General features: G+C 37.8%; 1 protein-coding gene across 1 annotated transcript in view; it reads left to right on the forward strand.

The window, feature by feature from the left end:
• Positions 1 to 22990, forward strand: part of LOC127944836 (uncharacterized) — a 46163-nt gene that overhangs the window by 15671 nt on the left and 7502 nt on the right. Inside the window, exons 2-6 of the mRNA XM_052541141.1 lie at positions 11472 to 11644; positions 16690 to 16744; positions 16836 to 16923; positions 18355 to 18896; positions 21833 to 21952. Of these exons, the coding sequence (XP_052397101.1) occupies positions 11541 to 11644; positions 16690 to 16744; positions 16836 to 16923; positions 18355 to 18896; positions 21833 to 21952 (909 nt within the window). The 5' untranslated portion in view covers positions 11472 to 11540. The remainder of the gene's footprint in view (positions 1 to 11471; positions 11645 to 16689; positions 16745 to 16835; positions 16924 to 18354; positions 18897 to 21832; positions 21953 to 22990) is intronic.

Raw genomic sequence — 22990 nt, forward strand, 5'->3', positions numbered from 1 at the left:
ACATAATTTCAGGCTGCAAAGCAACAAGATGTGATAATTTTAAAATGTTATCTTCTATACCCATATATAAGCATCTGTTTAGGCCATTTTGCAGGATCTTTAATCAACGCTTTGAGAAAAGAACGAATGGTTTACCATCGTCAGTCTGGTGTTCCTCACAGGACGTCTTGTTGTCTGTCATGTGTCAGAGCTGAGGGTTGGGAAAATGCAGTCAGGTTCTGAGATAACCCCGTCAAAGTCACAGACAGAAGACATGTCTGTCAGTCGCTGCTGGTGGTTTGCACACTGGAGGCTCTCTGACGCCGACCAGATCAAGAGAAGCGTCGCCCAGTGGAGAAGAGCAGGGGGTGTTTCTCTGTCAGAAATACAGGGCATGGAGACAAAAAAGAGAGATAAAATGAGTAAAAGAGCATTTGTAGCACGGGATTGGTTCTTTCTGGCTGCGTGCAGGGCTGTTTTAGCACTCAGATTGCTTTCCGACGTCTGAGCTCTCCTCAGGGAAATATAGGGACGCAGAATCAGCGTATGAAGGAGAGCGGACACGGAGCGGCCTGATGGATTGGCTTGGGAGATGTGTCTCACTGTCTCTTTTTTTTTTAGGAAGGGGGATGTGTGTAAAGCCAGGGCGGGCCACTAACGTTTATAAAGCAATATGAGTTTGTGAAACCCCAGAGATGTTGTCAGGCTGTGAAAAATGCCGTTAAGTCGCAATGCTTATTAGTACTTTAATGGGACAGTTGAGGTCAAAATTTTATATAAATTTTTCAGTATCTGCTAAATGTTCATTATTTTACCAAAATAAGAGAAAAATCTTTCAGGTCGCACAAATTATTTGGATTTCCAGGATCTTTTGTGTATTTGAACCATTTCCAACAATGACTGTATGATTTTGAGATCCATCTTTTCATCTTGAGGACAGCTGAGGGACTTTCATGCAACTTTTGCCGAAAGTTCAAACGTTCACTGGTGCTCCAGAAGGAAAAACCATGCATTAAGAACCTGGAGGTGAAAACGCTTTGACATTTAAACAAAAAAAAAAAAAAAAAAGTACACTTTGGTTCAGAAGTTTACACCCCTGCTCTTAATGCATCGAGTTTCCTTCGGGAGCGTCAGTGAACGTTTGAAGTTTTTGTAATAGTTGCATGTAAGGGTTGTTAAATAGGATGAAGGGTTACGTAGAAGATCAGATGAGGCTGGGGAGGGACAGTGGTTTGGGATCTGGGATGCATGTCTAACCTCAAGAAGGACCAATCCAGCTGCAGTAAAAAAATGATCGCAACAGTTTTTATCACCTCTGTTCCCTTGAGTAACACAACCCAATCATAGATTTCTAGGACATCTGTCTCATAAGTATCTCTGGATAAAAGGGCCTTTGTTGCACTGCTGCGATTTGCCAAACTGCAAGTTCACCTTTTTATGGCAAGTTTATGGGCTAGTACATAATAATCCTAAAATCAACGTCCTGGATCTGTACGTTTATATATATATATATATATATATATATATATATATATATATATATATATATATATAAAATAAATGCATAGTTTTATTTTTGATCAATAAATGTGCCTTGCTGAGTATAATATACAATGTTTTTATCTTGTTTATTTGCTGTTAAGAGTCTCAAGAAAATCTCTCAGATGAATTTACTAAAATAGCTTACACTAAACTGGTTGAGCTATCTTGCAAAAATTTGATGGCATGAACCTTGCAAACGTTGCCAAATTCAGCGACTAGATCTTCTTTTGAAGCGCTAAATGTTGTAGCCTCTGCTGCCTTGTAAACAGAAGTTTATTTCCTGGTGGACTGATAAAAACCTGTGCTCCCTGACTCCTGGAAATTGCATAAAGCAGTCAGTCAGATCAGAACTCACTCTTGCCACTGATGTGTGCAATCCGCAGCCTGTCAGTGAACATGCTATCTGAGCCCAAATCTAGGTCAAATTATGGCATGAAGTGTCTAATGAGACCAAATGCACATTTCGTGTTTACAAACTCCTTATCTGAATTGGTTTATACAGATTTTTAAAATCCCAATCCTGTAACTTCCCAACCCGGAAGCTAGCAGTGAGTCTACAACACATCAGAGCATGATGGATAATGTAGTCCAAAATCTGTTGAGCTTTCTGCTTCTCTTACCCTATTTTCTGAGAGCTGGGTCTTTCTTGTCTCACAGCAGTTGTGAGTACAGAGGAGGAGCAATGAATTATTAAATGTGCAGTGTTTGAGCAGAAATAGAAACCTGCTTTCAGAAGTGTGAAAATATTGCTCATCAACAGAGAAAGGGGACAGGGTGCACTGTTTGTATTAAGGAACTAGAACAATCTATAGGGGTTGTGCAAAAGGATCTTGACAATGACGCATCTATCCATCTATCCACTGATAGTATTGTGATTATTACTCAATTAGATTAACCTACGCATATTATCACTGTATTATTTATTTATTTAAAAAGTGCAATTTTCTAGTAATCAACCGTAATCATATTAAAATGTATTTGTTGCTTTATTTCTAAAACACACACACACACACACACACACACACACACACACACATATATATATATATATATATATATATATATATATATATTATTTTTTTTATTCTTGTTTATTTGTCACTTATATTTTCATTTAGAAATATATATTATTTTATTATTTGTTTTATAATATTTAAAAATGTATTAATTTAAAATGTAAATAAAAATACATTTAAAATATTTTTTTTTTGTTAATTCTTTTAAATGTTGAAGTTTAAAATTACATTTATTTCTGCTCTTTTTGTTACATTTAAAAACAATTAATTTAGTTGAATTTCTTTTTTGCCTCTGATTCTTATTCTTATAAAGATTTTCGTTTAAAATAGTGAACAGAAAATCATTGCAACTGAGAGTGGTAAATGGGATTGGGATTCGAACCTTTGTCAGTATGGTCATATAACAATAATAAGCCACGAACTACGAGTTTTGCATCAGTAAATTGCTGCTTGTTGTTAGTAAGGTAGTTGTTAAGTTTAAGTGTTGGGTCGGATTAGGGATGTAAAATAAGCACTATTAAACAGCCAATATGTTAATAATAGGGATGCTTATAAGCAACTAGTAGATTGTGTTGATTGGTCCATGTACTAAAGTGTAACTGTCAGTAGTGTTAGAATTGAGGATGGGTGGCGGGGTTGTTCTGGTCCTCCCATAAGCATTAAGGGACCCCCCCCCCCATAAATCCCAAAACATGAGCTTGGGGAGTCCCCTGGTATAATACTTGAACTATAATACTTGAAACATGAAACTAATGAAAATTAAAATGAAATGAAAAGTGTTGATTGCTGTTATAAATTTAGACCTGCTCATGTCACATCACACCCATATATTTTTTTTATGTGTTTCTATAGCGTTGCACATTATAAGCACACAGTGGCTGAAACCTCTGAGTTTTTCTGCGTGCGTGCTAAATGAATCTTGCAAATTTTCTCATCATAAGCAACAAAGTGCAAATGATTGAATTACGTAAGTACCATACAGTGTATGGACAGCTTCATTGATTATAACAGGACTTTTGAGTGCAGTTTAAATCTCTGACTAGAGACTAAGTCAGTGATAATGTTTTACTCTAATGTAAATCAAAGTGTTATAATTTGTAACTTATAATATATAAATTATTGAGTTGTGCTCACTTTAAATACAAATCCGACAAACAGCTACTAGGTTGTTAGGTTTTCTGAGCGATAACGAGGATAAGACAAAAAAAAAAAAATGAATGAATCATAAACAAAAGATTAAAAGAAACGTGCTAAGTTTGCAATTACATTGATTTTTATGTAGAAATATATGTTTTTTTTTATTTATTTTTTCATTTATAGGGTATTGGATCTGGTTAGGGAGACCCCCCCCCCAAGAGCTTTGACACAGTTTGAACACTGACTGTCAGTATTTGTGCACCTCAGCTCATTGTTTCAACAACTGCACCACATCTCCTAATGATACAAGGTCTTTTCTACTCGAAAACACTTGACACATATATAGCAAGTGCTGATAAATGGAATTTAATTAAACTACTGATGGGAATGTGTATGACTGTTTGTTGTTTATCTGCTCATACAGGTTATGAGCAGATAAACTTCTGAAGTGCAAACACACTCCCTGTGCCTGTTACTCCGAGTGCAGCTGTAATGATGTAGAGGAGTCGGGACACCAGACAGGACTGCTGGGACACACAATCAGAGATTAGTCACGGTTCAGAGTGAATGACAGCCATCACACACTTCTGCATCACTGACACTAGAGCTTAAGGAAAGGGTTTGTCATTCTCACACTCAACATGCTTCAGACGGTAGCTGTGAAAGAGAGTAGTGTTATGGAGAAGTTTGCTGAAGCCGGTCTGACTAGTTTAGAGTTAAGATGCTTTATGAGAAGTTAAGCACTGAGATCATTTTAATCTGCTTTGAGCAGACTTCAGAAGTTTAGTATTAAAGAAGTTCTTCATGCCTAGAGGACAGAAAAACCAGCCAGCCGTTGGGACGTTCCTTTGACATTGTAGTTTGCAAAGATACAGCTATCCATCCATTTTCTAAACTGCTTGTCCAATGGTGGGGGTTTTGGAGGCTGGCGAGGAACAGGCGACGAGGGAGCATGGAGGTAGGGACCAGGGCGGAGTGGATGGAGGGAGGAGCCCGGAGCAGGAGGAGCCAGATGGTCCAACAGAGACCAGCCAGGACGGAGATCCATGGTGGAGTTGACGGCGGGAGGAGCCATGGTGAAGGAGGGGTCGACGACACCAGGGGGCCGACAGGCGGAGACTGCACCGGTGGGTGAGGAGCCCAAGATGGAGCAGCACAGCCGCAGAGCCAGGATGACGAAGATCCGGAGGGCCTAGGTGGAGCAGAAGGCTCAGGCGACCAAGGTGGAGGCGGGGTTCTGGCAGACCACTGTGGAGCTGGAACCGGAGGGAAGGAGGAGCCTGACAGAGCCGGAGGGATGGAGTGACGAGGTGGAGCAGGAGGGATGCCAGGCCACGGTGGAGACGAGGGAGCTAAGAGCCAAGGCGGAGCCGCTGGGTCGAAGGACCGAGGAGGAGTCCAGGGCTCGGAGGCTGGAGGCAGAGACAGGGCCTTAACGCGCCAAGGCGGAGCTGGAGACTGGCAGTCCAGCGGCTAACCATCGCGCCCCGATGGCGCGGACTGAGGGTGAGCTGCGGGACTGACTGGCACCAGCAGGGATGACGAGGAACTGGCTGGTCTAGGAGGAGGAGAGAGAGGAAGGATGGGAGGAAGGACAGGAGGATCAGGGCTGGACGGAACCAGCGGAAGTGGAGCAGAGTGACCAGCAGGTTCTGGAGGAGGTGGGAGAGGGAGGCCGGGAGGGAACACAGGAGACACAGAAGATTCAGGGCTGGGTGGAACCAGCGGAGACACAGAAGATTCAGAGCTGGATTGGAACCAGCGGAGAAACAGAAGATTCAGAGCTGGATTGGAACCAGCGGAGAAACAAAATTCATGGCTGGACGGAACCAGCGGAGAACAGAAAATTCATGCCTGGACGGAACCAGCGGAAATACAGAAAATTCATGGCTGGGCGGAACCAGCGGGGAAAGAGGAAGATTGATCGATCTCCACGAGGACTCCCACGATGCACGGTGTTGCCGGCTAACACACCTGGTCAGTCGCGGTCTCCAGATCTTGCTTGCTGTCAGCGGATGGCTCTGGCTCTGCGGCTGTGGTGGGCTCTGGCTCCGTGCGACGTGATGGTGGCTAACTATGGTAGTGCTAAATGTAAAACAAAGTGCAAGAGGAGGATCGGGAACAAAAAAGGAGTTTACTGATGACGAAGGGAGAATACAGACAATATACAAAATTACATTTAGGATTTACACATTTAGGTGAGGTTGCAAAGATCTACATACAAACACATCAACAATCACGGACGAGGGAGAACTCAACAGAACGGGTATTTAAACAATCAGGAGGTGATGAGGGAACTGGAAACAGGTGGGAGGAATCAATTAACCAAAACTAGGAAGGTGACCAAAAAAGGAAACAAAGTTCATGAACGTAACAGGTCACAGACCTACTGTGAGTTTTGAGGTTGTAAATCAATACTATGTTTTTGTTGAAGTTGTCGGTCTGTAACTAATAGTGACTTCTAAAATAATCATGTTGAACAGTGGAGTTCGTGGTGAAACTACATTACCCATTACTCCACCAATGTTGTAAATTAATATAATTATGATTATTTAAATATATGAGAGGTTATTTAATGCGTAGTACAGGGTTTGTTTGAATCACTAGCACTTAGCAATAGTGATAGTGAAGCTTGCTGGCAGGAGAAACCATGACCTAAAACTGCTGCCAGCATGATGAAATCTGTTGATACAGTAAGTGTAAACACACACACATGGTCTTAAAAACCGTCATACTGCACTGGTCAAAAGTCATCCTGTCCACCACAGTGTTATGAAGTGTCCAGATGGTCCTCTTTGTAAAACAGTCCACAGTGTAAACCCACAGGCCACAGTGGGGAGGTGTTAAATGGCTCTACTGTCTGCAGAATAGCCAACAGCAACGACTCACCCAGTTCTGGTGTCGGGGTCAGTCTCTCTAAGGATACGGACTGAGGGGTTTTACGCTCTCATAATGGGATTTATCCCCATGGTGAACTGAAAGATGGAGAGGGGGATTCTCACGAGGGCCTGTTATGATGGCCGCAGATGGAGTTTTGCTGTCATATTAGCAGGGTGTTGAGTGCATGTGATGAGCTGCACGTGAATCCACCCAAAATACAACAGCAGCTTTGAAGTAGAACGAAAGAGCATGCGGAACATTTCATGTCACCGCTAAAAGATTGCAGATTGATGCTTCACTGTCTGCCGAGGCCTAATATGATCTCCTGACATATTTAGGTTATAAAAACATTGTGGGAATGTTGCTCTGAAATGTTTTTAACACCTTGAATTGTTCAGATTTCTTGTTGTGATTATAACGTTACTTAAAGGTTACAAACATTTCTTACAGTGCTATACTAACTTTATGTTCAACCAAAATATAACGTTATTTGAAAGTTTATTTTTAATATCCTTAGAAAGTTATAATGTGAAAGTTGTCTCACGATGTCGTGATTAGAACGTTATTTAGAATGTTCATCTAGTGCCAATGAGATCATGAGAACATTCCAAGAATGTTGTTCTGAGAATGTTTATGAGAACGTCTATCAAATATTAATCAAGTTATTAGAACTTTCCATGAACATTACTTTACGAAGATCACATTACTTTGTCCTAACATTTATATTATTTTAAAAGAATGTTAGTGAAAGTTGTGAGGAGGTTCTATTAGCTGAGATCCTTCTTGCTGTTAGCATTAGCATTTATCTCAATAACAGTTGTGTGATCACTTCTATGGAAGGATATAAGCAATCCTGTTGCTAAGTGTATGAAATGTTTTTGAGTCAACCGCTTAATTACTGTGGAGCTAGAAGAGCAACGTTGATTGACTAATGGCACTACAAGAAAAAACGAAAGTTTACAGTAATGCTTGCTATATATAGGCTGTATAGACTGACAATGCTGAGAATACAGCGCATACTTACCTTTTGTAATGAATAATGTTCCAAACTTACAATATGTTAGCATGTTGCTAAGCTAATAACATTGATAAGAACAAAAATACCTATCACAATCATACTATTTATTGAGACAAAACAGTCCATTTGAATTAGTGTACATTTCAATGCTGGATGACTTAGATATTATAATGGACATTACTTATCTTGAGCTTGTTGGAATGCCTCGAAAGTGAAGCATACATGAAATGCTGCCTTAGAATGTGGCCACAAGGGACATTAAAAGTAATATCCCATGAGCTGTAAAAATGCACTCTAGTTTGGCAGCGAACTACAATTTGAAACAAAACTCTTGATTTTTGATACTTTTTTTTATTTGTTTATATATATATATATATATATATATATATATATATATATATATATATATATATATTACAGGAAAAAAGTGACATTTATAATGTTAAAGAGATTTCTACTTCAAATAAATGTTGTTCTTTTGGGCTTTCTATTAATAAAAGAACGCATCATGCTTTCCACAAAACATTGATAATATTCAGAAATGTTTCTTGAGCAACAAATCAGCATATCATAATAATTTCTGAAGATCATGTTACAATAAAGACTGGATGACTGATGCTGAAAATTCAGATTTGATCTCAGGAATAACTTACATTTTAAAACATATTCAGTTATTTTAAATTGTGAAAATATTTTACAATATTACAGGTTTATTTTTCATCAATTAAATCGTCTCGGTAAGCATAAAGTCTTACCAACCCTAAATTTTCTAGCAGCAGTGTATATATTTTTTTGTCTATATTGCCCACATTTGCATGCAACTGTACTAAATCTCACATGCTGTTCTCAAAATAATTTTAATTTCAGCATCACACACATAACAGGTTCAATATCCATCCAAATATGTATGTGAAATCCGAATACTGCTTTTTTTCTGATATTGACTTGTGTGATTATACTTGGATTGGGACACACTCATCACATTCAGCTTGTGAATTCCTGGCCACAATTAGGGAAATTGTCTGTAATCCTGTGGGCGAGGGTTGAAAGAAGGCCATTAGAGGATGATGGGAGGTCAGGTTTGGGCAGCGAGGGAACAGCTCATCCACTTCCAAATGTGATTTCAATGATGCAATGTGAGCGTGCACATATTCATATGATGGGATTTAGATCGCGTTCACCTTAAGGGACTAAGCTGGCATCACTCAATTACAATGACAGTGCACACTTTATTTAGTAGTGGTGTGTATCTCCGAAACGATGTGTATGACAATGTACATTTACAGAAATGGAGACTTTTGTCATTGAGAAACATTGTAGTTGATTTCTAAATAGGCTTGTTGTTTATAGTACAAATAATTTTTGTGGTTGTATTTCTTTAGATGACACATTAAATGAGCAGATTGAAGCATAAAGAAAGCTTTTTCTTTTGTGGTAATTCAGAGAAAATGCACATAGCCCTGCTACACACTGCAAACTTGCCATTTCCTCTGTGCTAAAAAGATGCGAGCTTAATCACACACACTCAGATTAAAGTGTGTGTGTTCACATCTATATGTTGCATTTGTGCGTTCATTAGCGCTGCTATGGTGAGAGGTGGGAACAACAGAGACGTACGAATTGTTGCTAGAGAAACCTTCCCATGGGGAAGCACTGAACAACACACTCCAACAAATACTTGCCCTGTTTAAAGACTCGTCCGAAGCCTGATTCTGTCCGCCGGGTTTCTATACCTCCTCGTTTCTTTTCTTTTGTCAATTAGCTGCAGATTCTCCTCAGCCGTTCTCTCCGAAACCGACTGAATATTTAGCAAATGTGCTGAGAGCAGCATCAGACGGAGGAGAGAGGGAGGGCGGATGATGTTGAATTTTTCTGGGGTGGTAGAAGGATGCAATGATATCTTTGAGAACACGAAAACAGTGTTTATCTCACACAGATTCTTGTTTTATGAACCATCCACACACACACATGTGATTCACACCCACAACCCACAAATGGTGAACGCTTTTGGGTTTCCATGACCTCCTTTCCTGAGTCTGTCTTTTGTCATATCCCGCTCTCTCTCTCTCTCTCTCTCTCTCTCTCTCTCTCTCGCTCTCGATTTCTCAGTCTAATCCTGAGCTTTGGCCACATTTCTCCTCTGGCTGAATGTGTGTTGTTTCGTGTTTTGTGTGTGTGAGTGTGTTTAGAGGGGAAAGCTCAGGCCATCTTGAAAAACTGATATTTGATCTTGTGTGTAAAGAAGAGGAATGAGTCCAGCTAGTTTCACTCCAAGCATTAGCAGTGCTCTCTTTAGTCTCACCATCATACACTCAGTGATGGATTTCTTTCATATGCCAGGCTGGCATTTTTAATGACATGATGAAAAATGTCAGGTGCTGTTTTGTGTGTATAAAAAACATTTTAGTAGTTCATCATCTTGATGTTCGTTTTAGAGAAATGTGAGCTGTACTTATTTTGACATTTTATTTTCATAAAAGTTTTTTGAAACATGAAAGTAGACACTATATGTGACCCTGGGCCACAAAACCAGTCTTAAGTGTACATTTTTGTATCATCTGAAATCTGAATAAATAAGATTTCCATTGATGTATGGTATGTTATGATAAGACTATTTTTTGGAGAAGGTACAACTATTTGGAAATCTGGAATCTGAGGATGCAAAAAAAAATCAAAATACTGAGAAAATCACCTTTAAAGTTGTCCAAATTAATTCTCAGCTATGCATATTACTAATCAAAAATTAAGTTAAAATGAAGTTTACGGTATAACATTTCCTAAATATCTTCATGGAACATGATCTTGACTTAATATCCTAATGATTTTTGGCATAAAAGAAAAATCGATAATTTTGACCCATACAATGTTTTTTTGGCTATTGCTACAAACATACCCCAGCGACTTAAGACTGGTTTTGTGCTCCAGGGTCACATATTTACATTTAATATGCTTTCAGTGTATATAAAATATTTACTATTGTAAATTAGTAAACAGAGTTGCTTGTTGCCAGAAGCTTGTAGTGTCTAGCTTTATATTCATGTATCGTGGTATTTTCAAGGTACTTCCAAGTATACCATACCATAGTAGATGTTCAGAAATCATGGTATTAGCATAACTGTAGAGGAGATTCAGTGATAACTTTGACTTGTATTTATCTTAATGACTGAATGTTGACTGAGACGTTAGCTTAGCCATGGTTAGCTTAGCTTAGCTTGTAGCTTCATATTTCCCCCACAGACGTGCCTCAGCAGTAATATTGAACTGCAGATGTTATCCCAGGCATTATTGTACACAGAGAGAGATTAAACACCATTCATGACCGTCACTCATGTGAGCAGAGGCACTTTTAGCTAGCTTTAATAGCAAAACTTTTCAATTTAAAACAGAACTCTTTCTTCAAGCTCACTGTGCTTCGTGCTGTAGGTTTATTGGTCAAAGTATAAGCACTTGAGCCACATGGGGTAAAATAAATGTATGACTACAAAGCTACAATAGACCAAACATGAATAATTAATTATTGCTCCAAACCATAAACTTCTAAAGCAACAAAAAACAGCCTTTTTTATGTTAAATGTTTATTTGTACATTTTCATTTAACTGTTAACCTTTGTATATTCATTCATTTGGTTCCCGTCCTTTGGAAATATGTCAAAAAAGAAGTTTCTTGCTCAAAAGCTTTCTTCTAAATATTGATAAGAAACACCTTGACATGACTTAACCCTCTTTAATTGATCATTTCAATCAAACTGCATTGACTCAAAAGAGTCAATAATTATTAGCATAATTCGGTATAACTTATTTATTTATCCGCTTCCCTTTTGCTGTCATTTATTTATTGTTAAATCAGTTTTGTGTCATAACTTCTGATCTGATCTTGTTTGTGTTATCTGTGTGTGTAGGTGCCCTGGACGAGCCGTACAGCAGGAGCTGTGTGTGTGTGTGTTTATGTGTGTCTGCAGCTCGGGGGAATGTTTTCAAATCTCCCCAAGGTGCTGATACTGGGGGCCATCGCCGCCGCCTCTGCCTTTGTGGTCACCATCCTCATCCTCTTGGTGTGTGTGGGGTGTCAGAGGTAAGTGACACACACACACACACACACTGCAAACACCTTTTACCTAATAATAGGGCTGAGAATCATATTCATCATACTCCTTAAAAAAAAAAAGAAAAAAATATATTTTGTGTGCTTCTTATTGTGTAAATATACAATTATGTATTGAGGAATATTAATTAACAACATATATTTAATATAGAGTTAGGGTTTGGTTTAGGGTTAGCTGCATGTATGTAGTACGTGTAACAAGGACACTGTAAAATAAAGTGTTACCAAAATAATATTAATAATAATAATAATAATAATAAATAAGGAGTCCAATAAAATTAATTAACACAATAAAATAAAACAACATTTAGACTCTTATGAGCCAGTTCTTTAATGTGAATCAAAAACATTAAGTTCAAGAAGTGTAGTCTGATTCACGAAAGAATCACTCTCGTTAATTGACTCTTTTAGTGAATCAAATCACTAATGAATCATTTACTGATTCACCTACTGAACCTCAGGTTGTTTATTGTATTTTAAAAACAAAGCAAGAGCTATTACTTTGTTACAGTTGTGGTCATAAGTTTACACAAAAAAGAAAATGAGAAAGATCATTAAAATGGCATTTTGTTGTTTTATTTAGTACTGTTTTAAATTAATTGTATTCTATTGCATATAGATTAATGACCATAATATTAACTTGTTCAAAAAATGCATGAGCCTTCTTAATTTCTGGATTACTGTTATTATGCTTAATTAAGCTTAATTATGATTGCTTAATAATGTTGCATCAAAAAGTAAACACACCTTTTGCAAAACATTTCATTCAGATTTGTTAGATCTTTCAAATCTGAAACGATCTCATCAAGTGGACTGCTGAGGGCAGCGACAGCAACATCAACAGAATTTCTCCTTTCCCAAATGTTCCTCCTGATACTGAAAGAATAGTTAATTGAACTGTTAAGGAACCGCAATCGTTAAGAGCAGTCAGAATCAAAACCAGGACCGTTAATTCTTTACGGTTCACACCCATATCTTTATTCCTGAGCTGTTTGTGTGTTTGCACGTAAAAGTCTTTGTGCACAGACGCGCCCCACTCAAATGTCGAAAGAATGCAGCTTCTTAAAAACTCTTTCTCCTCCACTCTTGTGTCAGAGCACCTCCTCCTCCTCTTTTTCTTCAGTTCTGTCTCTCTTTCCGTCTCCATCTCTCCTTCCCTGCTGCGGAGCGACTTGATGAATGCTAATATCACTCCTTCAGCAGATTGCGTGCCCTCTGTAGGAGCCGTTTCGCTGGGAAATGCCTTAAGTTAAGCTCTGCGTTGGATGCTCATTTGTGACAAAGTCTTTTGCTTAGAGATATTACAAGGAACGAAACCCTCAAACAAATCAGTTTCACATGCTCTCAGGCATCGTTCTATTTCTGTTCTATGTAACGTTTCAGAGAAAAGATGAATAGGGACTATACAGTTCTTGTTTTTTTTTTGCATATTCAACACAAACTCATGTTTCTGCTGTATAGCCAAACAACTTGCTCTGGATTGTTGTACAAAATAGTTGTTTTAGTGTCATTCTAATGGTTAAAATCAAGGTACAGTAAAAGCAAGTGATATTTAGAGCTCAGAGAGCAGGTTGGCATTGCTGCAAAGTTACCAGATGCCTAATGAAAAACACACACTGAGCTCATTGCTCTGAGATACACAGATTATGATTGAGTAAAACCCCTTGTTTCAGAAATAAAATGTTCCGTCTCTTTTCCATTGCAGAAAATGAAAATGTATGCACGCTCATGTTTTCCAAACCAGTGTAACGTTATTCATAAAAGGAGACAGTTTGAAGAATGTTCATGCTGCTATTTACAATGCAAAGAAGACAGAAAAAAACCACCATTAAAGATACTGCTCATTTGTTATAATCTAATAAATAAATCTCATAAATCTCAGCACTGTCAGTGACACCAAATGCCATTGCTTCTGCATTTTTTATCTTATGCCAGGTTGGAAATGCAAAAAAAAAAAGATTTGTGCGCGGTGATGAATGAAAAGATTTTTAGCAATTAATGGTTTACATTTTTTGATTCCTTTTCTCACACAAAGAGTCGCTTTATGACATGACTCGTTACTTATTACTAAAACTGTTCAAAATAATTTGTCAATTGAGATAAAGCTTACATGAATCAAAACATAAATAATAGGAGGAAAACTGACAAATGAACCTAAAAAATATTATTACTGTTATTATTATTATTATTATAGCTATATTGATATTCACAAAATATTAATGACAAAAGCACACAACAAAATGACTACAATCAAAAGAAAAACGGAAAATATAAAATTAAAGCTAATTCAACTATGGATAAATACTATTATAATATTATTTGAATGATTTCTTTTTCAGAAGACGAGACTTTTATTAATCATTATGGATTCAACATGAATTAACTGAGAGATATTCTAGGTTCAGCACAAGTTCAAACCCCAGCATTTGTGGCATGATATTAATTACCACAAAACTGTATTGTCTTTCCTTTTCTTTAAAAAAGCACAAATCTGAGTACAATGTAAGTGAATGGGGGACAATATTTAAACATTAAAATACTAGAGTTTCAGCAGTATAGCCACAAGACATAATATGTGTTAACATGATTTTGTAAAAAATAAAATATATATTATAATAATTTAGCTCAGAAAAAATGAACATTTCAAAAAATTCACTCCCCTCAGGCAATCCAAAATGCAAATGTGTTTGTTTCTTCATCAGAACAGATTTGGAGATATGTAGCATTGCATCACTTGGTCATCAGTGGATGCTCTGCAGCGAATGGGTGCCGTCAGAATGAGAGTCCAAACAGCTGATAAAAACATCACAATAATCCACCAGTAATACACAACACTCCAGTCCATCAGTTAATAACTTGTGAAGTCAAGCTCGACTGTTTTCACTTATAAACGGTGCTTGATCTTTGCATATTTTTCTCCTGTTTCAGACATCTTTGTCTTCAAGATGATTTTGTTATACAAACATGCAGCCTTTTGCTTCACAAGGTGTTATTTGATGGACTGGAGTGATTACTGTAGCTGAGTTTAGCTTGTACTGAACCTTGAATATTCCTTTAAAACATGGCTTTGCTAATGCTGCATTCATGACTGCGTACTCAGTAGCCAGGTGCAGCTGTTATTTTGCTGTGCACGTTTTTGAGCTTTGTACAGTGCTTTCTGCAAGTCATGTGTGTAGACACAGGGTCACTAACACCCAGGTGTGAACGTGTCCCTCCGGCCTCCTGAGTTTCTGACCTTCACAAAGGAACAGAACGAGGCACAGCTACAAACAAACAGGAAACACTGCCATTATGCAAACATTGTTCTACTTAATTCTACTTTGAATGTCTCGTTATCTATTCATCCATAACAAAGGCTTCATATAGTTTAGGGAGTTAGAGAGAGAGAGAGAGAGAGAGGAGAGAAAATCCTCTGTTTGCACAGATTCGCAAATTCGTGTGAGAGATGTGCGGATGTTAAAAATGGGGTGAGAGTGAGAGGAACAAAGAAAGGTGTGTGTGGAAAAAAAGTGTATTTCACAGGCTGTAGGATCGGGGGAGAGAGAGAGAGAGAGAGAGAGAGAAGCATTAATTGATGTCACACCAGGTGTGTGTAGGGAACGAGAGGAGAAGAAAAGCAAGGGAGGAGGGATCGTCAGGGTTACCTCTCCATCCTCCCGCTCTATCTTCCTCCAGCACACCTGCATCACATCTAGTCCCTCATGATTACGACATCCCTCGATATACCCACAGAGAGCCGCTGTAGAGGAATGTAACTTCCTGTCCCATTCAACAGTGCACAATAGCTCTGCACAAAACCCAGAGCTGCATGTCTAGTGTCTGCGAAGACTGCAGCTTTCTAAACAGAATGTGATCTCATAGGTGACTGATTAGGAGCGCTGCGTTCTTGAGCGGTTTACAGATGATTCTAATAGAGCACAGCAGTCGGGCTTCCACTGTTCCCCTTCACTTTCCTCCATAATGAAGGTGAAGAACTACACCAACCAAAATCAAATAAACGAGGTCGCTGTTAACATGAAAATGAAAATCAAGCTCAACAGCAAACATCCAATTCCATTAAGTGAAATGAATAAGTAAAGTATATAATTAAGTTAGTCTCTCTACACTCTGTTTACGTGTTTATACTTAAAGGTGTTTGAAAAACATTTGTTTGATAAAAATTACAGCAATGCTGTAAAATATTATTACAGTTTGAAGAAATTCTCTATGTGAATATACTTTAAAATGTAAATTAATTTTTTCCTGTGATGCAAAGCTGAATGCTCAGGAAACATTTTTTATTATTATCAACAATATTTTTTGTGGAAACATTGATGCATTATTTAATGATTCTTCCAAAAGAACAGCATTTATTAAAAAATAAAAATAAAAAAAATAATAAAAAGTTAAATTTCTGTCTTTACTGTCACTTTTGATCAAATGAATCCATCCTTGCTGAAGAAAAGTATACAGTTCTTCCAAGAAAAAATAAAACTTGTATGCATAATAAAAAAATACAAATAAAACAATACAAAATATGTATCATTTAAAAAAATTAAAAAAATATTTTTGTAACAATTTATTATTAATATAAAAGTATTATTATTTTGTTGTATGTTTATAGTAAAAATGTATGCAAAAATCACTGGAGCCAAGCCTGCAAAAAAAAAAAAGAAAAAAAAAAAAGTCACCAGTCACTGTTGTGTTCTATAGTTTCAGGTTAGTGTGTTAAGCTAATGTGAAAATCTAGCACAAACGTTAAATAACACACACAAATATTTAGTTATATTAATTTATACTTTCCATGGTTAAATGAAACATATTTATAATGATCTCTGCCCTAGATTTGCCCTTTATCTTGAACTTTTCATATAGTGCTGCGCTTCTAATTTGGTCAAAACAAGGCAGCTTAATATTGTTTAACTCCCTGACAACAGCATTTTCATCTCACCTTCAAATACTAAAAACTATCTATTTACAGGATGTTCAGGTCTTTAACATGTTTGCTGTATTTTATGTTCTCCTTACGTCTACAGAAAAAGCAAGAGCAAACATGGCCACGCCAACGGAGGCGCTCAAAGAAAAGAAACAGTGAGTGCGGAAAAAGTATATTTGGACAAAGTGTAATTATGGACATGGATGTACAGTACATACATGAAGATGATGATGTTTTGAATTTCAGGCTGCTCTGCGCCAGTCCAAGCTGAACTCGATGAGTAAATCTGACACCCGCCTGCATGACATGCACAGACTGCCCTGCAACGCAAACGGTGAGAGACACTGCTCTTCATGATATATGGACACAAGACACATTAACCACACACAGACGCACACATGCACTGGCCGACGCACGAGTGTGCAAAGACTGACGTCTCCAGAGACTTGTCATGGTTAGATGTTTACTAGCTCATGTTCCCTCAGTCACAGACGTGTGATCTGCGAGGCTGATGATGACACACACACAACACACACATCTCTAAGCCTTAAATACATCTTCTTCTGATTCTATAAATCCAGACTCACTTTATTTAGCGTGTAAAACACAAAATACACAATAAGAAGGATAACAAGGTCAACATGAAAACAAGGTTTACTCTATTTACTGTCCTAATACATGCTCCTGGTCATAATATCCTCAGATCATCAGTCCACATTATTCCAAGAAATATTAATATATTTCTTCAACTGTGAAAAGACTTTCCTTTTTCTGCGGAAGTTACCGAGACCACAAGTTTCAACCCATGTTACAAATTATGGTGGTAAAATTTTGAAAATGAAGTCCCGTTTCCTTGTCACAATTATAACGTTATTTAAAAGTTACAAAAAACTTTTCTTCCAGTGTTCTGGTAACTTTTTCCACACTCAAATATTATTTGAAAATTTATTAATTTTCTAAGAATGTAAATATGTCCGGTTTTCTTGCCATGAGTAGAACTTTATTTAAAGATTCCCGAAATGTTTCTAACAAAGTTCTACTATATTTTCACCGAAGATATAACATTTATTTTTAATTTCTTAAGAACAGTAAAATGTCTAATTTTCAAATTATTTATAATTTACTTACAACTTTCTACTAATATTATTTAAAAAATCTAGCATATTTTTTTTTGCATTTTTTTATTTATTTATTCTAATAACCAAGTACAAATAACATCACAAGATCACAAGAATGTCTTCTCTCAATGTCGTGAGACCTTATATAAAATATTCATAAAGTAATAACAATGTTCCAGAAACATTACTTTAAGAATGTTTTGTCCTAAAAAATTATATAACTTAATAACTTTCATAAAAACGTTGTGAGAATGTTCATTGTTGGCTGGGAACAAACAGGTGCCAGTGTCAGGTATGCTAATTAGCTTGCGAACTAGCCTAGGGTTATTTGACCATTTTAGCTTTAGGAATATCATCTGGTATATAGTTTAGAAAACAATATTTACATTTTTGTAGTTTCACTTTGACTTCAAACTCATTGCACCACCTCTACGCAGGTTTAAACACATGTAAGATTGTGAGTGTGTGGTCAGAAACACAATCCTAATAGTAATGGTCTGCCCTCTTGTATTTTCCTGGAGTTATGTCAAATGTGACATTTTTATTAATGGCCCTTTGTACAATATTTTATCCAATATGACATCAGTCCTCCAGACTTGAATCAGTCCCATCTCTCTAATACTAATCTGTGTTATTGTGATGGACAGGTGGCCCTAAGAGCCGTCCGGCCAGCATGGATCTTCTGCTCCTTCATACCCGCCGCTCCACGTCTGACCTCCGTCCCAGTCCAGGCCGCCAGCTGCCTCGAGCTCCCAAAAAATCTGAGAATGAGGAATGTGAGCACACCTACTCTGAAGTCTGCCGCCGCTCCTCTCCCTCATCCCTCCTGCCTGATGACGGCCTGTACGAGAGCGTTGGGATCAAAGGGGCGGGGCCTGATAAAGCTGCCCCACCTGCTGCCCCTGCCCCGACGTCAAGCAACACGCCCACTCAGCGCCGTGCCCACAGCCCGACGCTCAACGGGAGCGGCCGCGGTGCAAGCAGAGGAGGCGTGAACGGCGTGAGTCAAGACGAAGTGACGGCGGAGTACGCCTCCATACGGAAGGTGAAGAAGCTGGAGCGCGGCAGGAGGGAGGAAGTGCTGGAGGATGGAGAAAGAGAGCACCAGAGCGTGTCCAGCAGCGAGTCCTCCAGCAGCACCTTGCCTAGGAAAACACTGGAACCATTTCACCTGCCCAATTTCCCGAAGGTGAATATGACACAGATCAGCCCCACAGGTTCAGAACAGTTATAGCTCATCCTGCAGGGGCGAAACGCTCACATAAACCTTTAAAGAACGGATATTCCTGGAGAACAGAGTGTCATGTAGACTCTTTCAAGACACCTAAAACACCCTAAATTCTCACAAACAAAGGTTCAAAAGCTGTCACTGGGGTAGTACCTTTTCAAAAGGCACTTCCCTGTTGAAAAGGTACTGCCCCAACAGCTTTGGTACCTTTTTTTTTCTGAGAGTGTACACTCAGAACAACTTAGCATAGCAGTGCCCTAGCAACCACCCAGAACACCCCAGCAACTAAAAAGTAACAAACACCCTAAAACACTCAGAACAGTTAAGCATGGCACTGCCATGGCAACGACTTAGAACACTCCAGCATCATTATGGTATGTTTTGCATTCATTTTGCTCTCATTTTTTTTTTTTTTGAGAAAAGCTAATGCTGTTGTTGTAGGCGACATAAAAAAAAGAAGTGAGAAAAAAATTAATTGTCTGGCATTTGCGCCAATTTAAATGCGCAGAGTCTGGTAGTGCAGTTACACGTTTTGACCACTTGAGAGTGCTGTTTCCTATGAAAACATCCCCTCGATCCACCAGGCTGAAGCATTATCTAAAACCTTCTTGATAGAAATATGACTGGTGACATTTACATGGTCAATCTTTAGATTTTTTTTTTTTTATTATTATTAAAAGAGGTCCAAGAATTGTTCAAATGTTGACTTGCCCATGGTCTTACTCATTTAAAATGAGAAAACATTCTGATGACTTAGTATTAAAAATGAACTGAAGGGTTGCATTGTTACTTTGTGTGTGTGTGTGTGTGTGTGTGTGTGTGTGTGTGTGTGTGTGTGTGTGTGTGTGTGTGTGTGTGTGTGTGCATCTCACCCATATCTGTATCAAGTTTTGCGGAGCAGAGTGATGGTGCCTTTAAAATGGAAAACACACAGACAATGATCGGATAATGATCCAGTCTTCCTGCTAACTCAGCTCTGCTCTACTTGTCTTTATGTGTGTGTTTGTGCCATTTGTTTGCCACATATGGAGATAAAAATCTTCTTTGTCAGAGGTTTGTTGATTGATGGCTTGTTTACACAGGCACAGTATTGTATTCAGTGCAGACTTATCTTTCTAAATCTGATTTACAGTGTGCCATTTGATGTTTAAGAAAGGCTAAACAATATTTGTGTGTGTGTGTGTGTGTGTGTGTGTGTGTCTTTGACCTGCATCATATCCAAGCCAGTATCTAGAGCTATTTTTTTTTTTGTTTGTATGAAAACAAGCATGCAGTGTGGTTGTGCAGCACATGTGTTACTCCAGTGCACTGGGCTGGATTATGTAAGGTCTGTTTGTAGGCTGCCTGCCCCGCCATGTGTGTGTTTTTATTTTTTGTATTTTTTATTTTTTTGTTAAAGGCATCTGGGAGGAACCACAGAGCAGGTAGTTGCTTCCGCCAGGGAAATAAATAGCAGCAAACACTGAAGCCATTCATCTGCTGGTATTAATCTTTCATAGAGGTGGTGTGTTTCTTTCCCACTTTAATCATTGGCTCTCTATTCTGCGTACACATCTGTCCCTGCAATGATTAACTCAAAGAACATTTCCATTGTAGAAACAAACACCAATCAGCTCTAAATTAAAGGAACAGTTCGTGTCATTCCAGACCAGCATGACTTTCTTTCCTTGTTCTGTGAGACACAAATGGTGAACTTCTGAAGAATGCACTGGCCACCCGTTTTATTTTTCATAATGAAAATGAATCAGGAGTGGTACTGTTGAGCTCCAAAATGACAAAAAATGTAATCACAAAACTGGTTTATACATTTTTTGCTAAAATTTCAAGTGTTCTGATTTCATATAATAGCTTTCTGTGACAGAAACAGACCAAAATTTAGGTCATTAAGTCATGGTAGTTTTATTAATATTCAGCCTTTATTTTATATTTTAAGAATTCATTTTAATAACATTTGTTTTAAATATTTTAAATTTGTATTATTGTTTTATATTACTTTTTCTGTTTAATTTATATATGTATATATATATATATATATATATATATATATATATATATATATATATATATATATATATATATTTCAGTCATTTTAGTGCTTTAATTTAAACTTATTTTACTTTGTTGACAAGGCAAATGTTTTTTTTGCTAAAAGTTTATTCACGCTGAATGGGTGCCGTGAGAATGAGAGTCCAAACATCTGATAAAAACATCACAATAATCCACATGACTTCAGTCCATTAATTAACATCTTGTGAATTGAAAAGTTGCATGTTTGTAAGAAACAAATCCATCATTAACACGATTTAACTTTAAACCTTCACTTTTGGACAAAATACCTCTATCCATAATAACGCTTCAACGGCCTTAATTTGGTTCAAACACGCAGCTTATCACTTCACAAGATATTAACTGATGGACTGGTGCCATGTGAATCACTTGTGGATTATTGTGATGTTTGTATCAGCTGTTTGGTCTCTCATTCTGACGGCACCCATTCACTACAGAGGAGAGCAAGAGATGCAATGCTACATTTCTCTAAATCTGTTTTCATGAAAAACAAACTCATCTACATCTTTGATGTACTGAGAATGAATACATTTTTATTTTTGAGTGAATGATTCTTTTCATCTCTTCATATGGATTGTTGAATCAGTCAGGTTGTAGAATCGAATCACTCTGATAGGTGACGTATGATTCAGTGTTATCACAAACAACAGTTGCTGATTCATTCAAAATGCCTAGAAAAAAAAAAAACGGAGAAATTGATTGGTTCACAAAATGGATGTCGCTGCTTCTCTCATGAACTCATGAGCATGGAGAGCTTGACTTGAGTTGACATCAAATTGCAATGTTCGAGGAGATCTGACCGTCTCGCATGTTCCTCGTGTATCCAACAGGAGGCGGTCTTCATGGGCAACGGAGAGCAGTACATTTGGAAACCACCAGAAGAGGACGAGATGATCGTGCCAGGGGTTCCTCAGCTGGAGAACGGACACAGCCATCCCACCGCCGTGGAGGTAACGTCTGCCTCGCTATCCCAGCACTGCAGACGGGGTCATGACATTTGTCCAGGTTTACATGAATGGATCAGGTTTCAGACTTTGACATTTGACCTCTAAAACCCAGGACCGCTTCGGATCTCTTTGGTCTGACCCTTGTGCATCAATAAAGAGTTTGGAAGTGAGTGGAATGATGGCTGATATATCGTGGCTTGTGTGAGAGAGAGAGTTTAAGCCTTCATTTCTCCCTCCCCCTCTCAACTCTCTTCCTCCTCTCTCTCTCTCTCTTTGGCTGGCTTGGTATGGCATGACTAACAGGGAGGTCAAAGGTCTGTAGACCGTGCTTGTTGACTGTCAGTTCAGGGTTGGTGTGAGGGAAGGAATATGAGAAGTGGGGAGAGGTCTGGACATACAGGCACTCTGGGTAAATGTGTGTTTAATCAACTTCCTGTGACCGATCAAAACTCACAACTTGGTTTCAGATAAAAAGATCCCTAGTGTAGATTATGTTTGGAGAAAACATATAGATGCTAACAGGAATTTAGATGCAACCATTATCACGGCAAAAAAAAAAAAAAACGTTTTCTTAATCAGTGTTGTCTCCTTTTTAGTTAATATTCCCTAAATGTCATCAGGATTTAATATAAAAGCTAAACTGTATACTATCATACTTTAGGACTAATAATAGATGAATAGGCAGGAATCAAATTTTTATAGATATATTTAATGTTTCTTATGCTCAGCAGAGCTGCATTTATTTGATCAAAAATACTGCAAACTTGTGAAATATTATTATTATAATAACGGTTTTGAAATTGAATATATTTTAAATGCAATTTATTCCAAAGCTGTATTTTCAGCATCATTACTCCAGTCTTCAGTGTCACACAATCCTTCAGAAATCAATCCAGCAGTTTTGCTGCTTAATATTTTTTTATACGTCTTTCTTTCTTTAAACTTTAAAGTTTAAATAGTTTGTTGTTTTAAGTATAAAGCTCAAAAAATGTTAAAAAAAGAAAAAATGGTAGAATAAGTAAAGGCAATCTTAATTCAAGA

This window comes from Carassius gibelio, chromosome A23, assembly GCF_023724105.1.
Source record: "Carassius gibelio isolate Cgi1373 ecotype wild population from Czech Republic chromosome A23, carGib1.2-hapl.c, whole genome shotgun sequence".
Lineage (NCBI taxonomy): Eukaryota > Metazoa > Chordata > Actinopteri > Cypriniformes > Cyprinidae > Carassius > Carassius gibelio.